The sequence below is a fragment of the Pollachius pollachius genome, assembly GCF_949987615.1.
Source record: "Pollachius pollachius genome assembly, chromosome: 1".
Classification (NCBI taxonomy): domain Eukaryota; kingdom Metazoa; phylum Chordata; class Actinopteri; order Gadiformes; family Gadidae; genus Pollachius; species Pollachius pollachius.
The window spans coordinates 42846049-42852048 of record NC_136934.1 but is presented as its reverse complement, the minus strand read 5'-3'; the positions used below and the strand labels follow the sequence as shown (position 1 = coordinate 42852048).

General features: G+C 45.6%; 1 protein-coding gene across 1 annotated transcript in view; it reads right to left on the bottom strand.

Moving 5' to 3' along the window:
* The window catches only part of cdk14 (cyclin dependent kinase 14), a 100662-nt gene that overhangs the window by 58612 nt on the left and 36050 nt on the right, over positions 1-6000 (bottom strand). Inside the window, exon 8 of the mRNA XM_079729463.1 lies at positions 1555-1678. Within this exon, the coding sequence (XP_079585589.1) occupies positions 1555-1678 (124 nt within the window). The remainder of the gene's footprint in view (positions 1-1554; positions 1679-6000) is intronic.

Here is a 6000-nt window from a genome sequence, read left to right as displayed (position 1 = left end):
GGGTGGTTCTATGGCGATGTCGCTAATTTACCGGCTATTTTTCCCAAATAATTTACCAAGAATGTGTGGCTAGGTAGATGAGAGAAGCAAAGTGTATGCGCGAGGTAAACAAGCAACATTATGCATGCGCCCTTAAAATAGCATCTGAACAACGCACCACTGACTTTAAACCAGGTATTTCCTGGTTTGTGGCGCAAGTGATTTCTGAAACTGCAAAATAGCACCAGGGAACGTTTGCGCCAGAACACACCTCCTTCTTTCGCCGAACCGCCCCTTGGGGCACAAGATCATTACCTAATTTACCGACGCGTGGCGCAGGAGGGAAAAGAACGCTCTGCGCAACGACAAATGCGCCAGTGAGAAAGTAAATTGTGCTGGATGCAAGATAGGGCCCATAATATGTACGTGTATGCAAGTGCTGAGGTGTGACAAAAGATAAGCTGGACTTTATTAATCCTGTGCGGGAAATTTGGTTGTCACAGAAGGGAGTGGAGGCAGATATAATTGAATAAAAAATATGTTAAAAAGAGATTAAAAAAATCAAAGAGCAATAAAACTAAACCGCTAAATATTTAGAACGTTATACCTTGGATTACAAGCCCAGGCATCTATTTGCTTTGACCGTTATCAAAAGCAGGGTTCTGTTATGGTCAGGCCGGTAACTCCTTTCTCACAAAGCTCTTAACCCTAACCCAAAAGAAAGGTGGATGAATGACGTAAGTAATGACTTAATTCAAATTATTGAACTAGAGTTTTGGAGATTCAATCCGTCTATGCAAGCATGTAACCGTAATGACTCCAATAAACCCTGAAAGTACTGTGGCTGTAGAGACCAGCGAACGGTGACTTTTAAGGTCAATTAAATCGGCTCGTTTGACCACAGTCCCACACAGCAGAGCACACAATAGCTTTCTCTTTTACCACTCAATTATTTAATCATGATTGGGCTTTAGCTCAACAGATTTGACTGTGTATATATAACATGTTGGAATAAAATGGTAGAACAGTGTAGCGAACGACAATGTCACTTTTCGGGGGCTGTGAGAGTGTCTTGGGGGGATATTTCTGGGGATGTAGTTAGTTAGTCAACACTTTCTTGAGTTTGGAGTTGTTTTTCTGTTCGCTGGTCCTTCCAAAGAAATAAAATGACCGTCTCGGAGCAAAGAGCAATTTGATCGTAGATAGTATAAATTTAAGATCTGATTTATTAGTCTTTATTGCCATTCTTCCGATATTTCAAATATTGTCCATAAAATGTTAAAAGGTTAATAAAACATCAGACTACTTCTCTGTTTCTGGAACAAACATTCATGGTGCCAGTTTCTAAATGACGCCCACATTAATTTTTTGTAAAACATGTGGCTGCACCCGACCACTATAGAGGGACAAAGCTTATAATTTAAGTTTTTTATTGTGTATATAAATGCAAAATAAAAGCCTCAGATTTTCATGCATAAATGCGCTACATAAATCCGGTACATAAAAGGTAACGTGACCGACGCTGAACTACGCTGTGATCATAAAGGCCCGCCAGCTGACCCCCCCACCACTCACCAAAGTCAGCCAGCTTCAGCTCCCCGGTGTCGCTGATGAGCAGGTTCTGGGGCTTGAGGTCTCGGTGCAGGATGTACCTCTGGTGGATATAGGACAACCCTCGCAGGAGCTGGTACAGGAAGAGCTGCAACGAGAACCACAGCACAAACCGCGTGGTCAGATGAGCTTCCGGACTCTTCATCTGCAGTCCCATCTGACCTTTGCAGACATCTTCCATACGTTCCACCTTTAGGGCATTTAGCAGATGCTTTTCTTCCAAAGCGACTTACAGTAAATACATTTGTAGGAAAAAAGAGAAACAATATATTGCTGTCGGTACGGTTAAGATATTCATAGAAACATGTGAGTATTTACGATTGCTAGGCTAACCCATTCCCTGTTTACAACAGAGATAAATAGGATGAGATGTAACACAATGCCAAGTACTATTTTTAAGTGCCAAGATGTACAATATACAATAAGTGCATAAGAGGGGTGTTTTTAGGAGAGTAAGGGAGGAGAAGGGGTGGTGGGGGGTAAGGGAGCAGGCTACACAGAGTCCAGGTGAACTCTGGACAATTGAGTCTTGAGTCTCTTGTGGAAGCTGGTAAGCCATCCATACATTCAACATTTTTGGGGAAAATGCAACTTTTCGTTTCTATGATAAAGGGGTTACGATGGAACGGTTGGCGTTAAACCAAGGTTCTCTCTGGTGGGATAATAACTGTTTATCTCCGGTAAACTGTGCCCGTGTGGTCCCTGTCTGCGGAGCTATCTGTCATCAGGAGAGGGTGATGTCTCAAGGGCCCCGCTCCGGGGGTCATTTGCATTTAGCGCAGCTGGAGCACAAACACACGCACACACGTAAAAAAACAAAAGTCCATCAACGCAGAGGAAAATCGTTTTTCTTCAATCAGGACTATTGACAGGACATCAGAGAGAGAGCCTTCATCTCCCCAGCCATCTGATCACCTGCATCAATTACAGACAACGACCACCTTATTGACAGGTTAGGGATCCATTCATTACAAGGCTGTTAATTGTTAACTATTGTCCCATTGTCTTTGTGCAGTCACTTTATAGTACACTAAACCATATGATTGAGATTTCTAACGCATGAGGCAATCCTTTTATACTGAAATATTGCTTTACCGTTAAATGTTTTTACATAAGGTGGAAACACAATAATTGTCAGTGGCTTGAATATTTAAGCCTCCATTTCAGTCCCATTTCAGCCATTACACGTTTACCTGGAATGCAAAATGTGTTTGTTTTTTTAATCAAACCGCTGGGACTGCCCAGGCCTCTCTTTCTCTTATCAATCAAATAATAACGAGCCACATACACTCCCCTGAACTCCAATTCTACCATTCCCCTCACATTTTTTTCCTCTCAGCACTACCCCCGTCTCGGCCAATTAGGCAGAGCGGAACACAGCGGAGTCCAATGAGAAACCGGCCTGTTCTGGTATGTGGAGTCGCCGGGTCAACAGCTTAGTATTCCTCAACTTGGCGGGTGCAGGAGTTGAAAGCTGGGCGGAGGTACAACATTTGCATGAGAAATGTGTGTTTACTCGCGTACATCAAAGTGTGCTCGAGAAATAAAAGATATAAAGACTTGCTTTGAATGCGTGACTATAAAAGGAAGGGGAATAAAAAATAAATAACGGTATATTTCAGTTTCCAGGACTGAGATACAAACATCAAAACATCCTCGAAAGGAACTCTCAGTGACTGCCTGTAGCGGCTAACAGCTAGCGTATTATGCATGATACTGTTTGAGATAAGGTTGAACGGCCCCTCGATGAATGTGCTGCCGTTCCTTTCCCTATTCTCATATTTTTCAAGGAGGGTTCAATCTGAATTCCAAATGACTCCAGCGCAGACCAGAGTGCGAATAAGTGGAGCGATTGAAACGACACCATCTCAGCACGGCCCCCAAACCCTTGCTGGAATCTGTGCTATAGTTCCCGTTTTTTCTCGAGCAGTCGTCACGTGTTGGCTGAACAGGGTCTGCGGGGGGGCCGTTTGGCCTGCTGACAGACGGAGACATCTGCTGTCGGACCCTGCTTTACCCAACTATAATAAGTAACGATGAGCCGTCCATCTGGCCTGAGGTACTGCACACACAAGAACCCATCCAGAACCGAGGCCCCCCCGCAGACAACGTGACTTAGGGCTGCGCTAATGATCTGACAGTAATGACCAAGGGTCAGGCATGCAAAAGTTGCACTGGGACCCCCAGGGCCAAGACTAAAGCAGTGACAAAAAGGAGGATGGGACGGGGTTGGTGCAGGTCAAGCTAAAAATAATAAGAAGCAGATTGTTGAAGAGGTGGGCTGTGGTTATGAGTGCATCAGTGGAGGAGGAGGAGGAGGAAGAGTAAGCCTTTAAGCATCAAAGTCAACAACAGCAGGGTGGGTGTGACCCAGGACGTCAACATGCCTGATGAAAGCCTCGCCACTGCGGCTTCCAGCTGAGATGTGCCTGAGGTAGAGGAATTAGAGGATGAAGGAACTGCGCAGTAAGAACTAGGGGTGTTAACCATGGAGTCAAATACAGACCGAGGGACCGTTCTCCTTTTTTTTTTTCTTTTTTCTACGGAGCGACTGCGGTACTCCGAGAGACTGGTGAATGAGTGCGTATTGACGGTTCTGCAGCACCGAAGGAATAGCAGAAAAAGCCTGAGTGTGCGATCCTACACGTTCCTGAACGGCAACCCAGAGCTGGGAGATGGTAATAAGGAAGGGGGCCTGAGGTGTTGCCGCCCTCATCGAGTTTAAAAGAGAGTAATAGGGCGATAGCTCCACATGTCGGCTGTAGCTCTCCGGAGGAGGGGACTTGTGGAATTGGTTCTCCACTATTTACACAGACATTCGTCAGCCCCTTCACCAGCACTGCAAACCAGGGATCAGCTCTAAAGCGTAATGTAGGTGCTCGCTCACCGACGCCGGGCGGTGTGCTATACCATGTATAAAGATTAAATGACACCCTCACACTCTTTTTTTACAATCAGGGTTCACGCAGTTATTTATGGACCTGGTTTTTAATTAGTTCATGGAGATTACGATCCTAATGGAGCCCAATGACAAGGTAATTTGACGAAGGGGGCTGTATTCATAATTAAACACCTTCTTCATGTTTAATACACACATCATGAAACACTGAAGACTCTTGGAGTCACTGGTGTGGGGGGGGGGGGGGGGGGGGGCATCCGAGACACCTTTAATCAGCTTTAGAAACGGGCTGTTGGAGCTCATCGACACCCACAAGTAGTAACGCAAGACCGTTTCATGATTCCCATTCGGCTAAATAATTGCACAGTAACTGCCGGTCTAATAATGTAATTAAATAAACTCTGTGAATGGTATTTTTGGCGACATCACCTGCCGCTTTAGCTTCAGATGAGAGACAGCACTGCCAACTGCCATCTGTCGCGCCAACGCCACAGCAATGCACACAATTGGTTTTCCTAAAGATGGACTAGTCGTCGCAGTCGTTTTCATTAAGCCGCCGCGGGTCTGTATCAAGATAAGTGTCCCATAGATGTGAGACGGCCCAAAATGAATATTCGACTTGTTATCTGCGGGGCGATGCCAAAGCTGGCGCTCTGTCTGTCTGAATCTCCCATTCAGATCGCGGGAACCTATGAGGCGATGCATCAAAATGACAGAGCTGTCTACTGGGGTCCGTCTGAGTTTCACCAGCAGCACAAAGAATAAAAGGGAAGTCTTGGAGCGCTGCAGAGGAGGATGTGTGAGATGTGTGTTTAACAGAAGATGTTCATCTCATCTTGATCCTGATACACCACACACACACCACAAAAACACACACACACGCACACACACACACAAACACACATACCTCTCATTACTATGTTTATGGGAGGTGCAGGCAAGAAAAAGGGACAGAATTGGGGCAAGAGAAAGAAAGATGAAAAGAAAAAGGAGTATACGACAAAATAAAAGCGCGTACCGGGCGCTGGTGCTTTGTTGCTGGAGGATGTGGTGTTTAAAGGCACTTTCAAGAACTGAAGAGAAAACATGAAGTGGGAACTTATCGCCGAAACACTGCAACACTGAAACACTGAATACTGCGAAAACAGCACAGGGGTGGTGGTGCGCTCAGAGTCGTGAATCTGCAGCATGAAGTGGTGGAAGCGACAGAGAAGTAAAGAGAAGTGTTAAATGGAGTGAAGAGGGGGAACCATCTGCTAGGTGTCGCGGGGAGACTTCCGTCGTCTTTTCCACCGGAGCTTCCAGTGTGCATCTCGGGTGTCCCTAATGTAGCGCATCAGGCAAACACACACACCGCTGCACATGCCTGCGTCGGCCAACAGGGACCCAGTGAAAGGAAACAAAAACACTTTGAGGGGAGTAATTATCAGCCTTATAATGGCGATGTGCTAATATGTTTGTTATTCCTGTCCTGGTGGGACTGTGTGTTTCATCATGAAGCCACTGCCGCA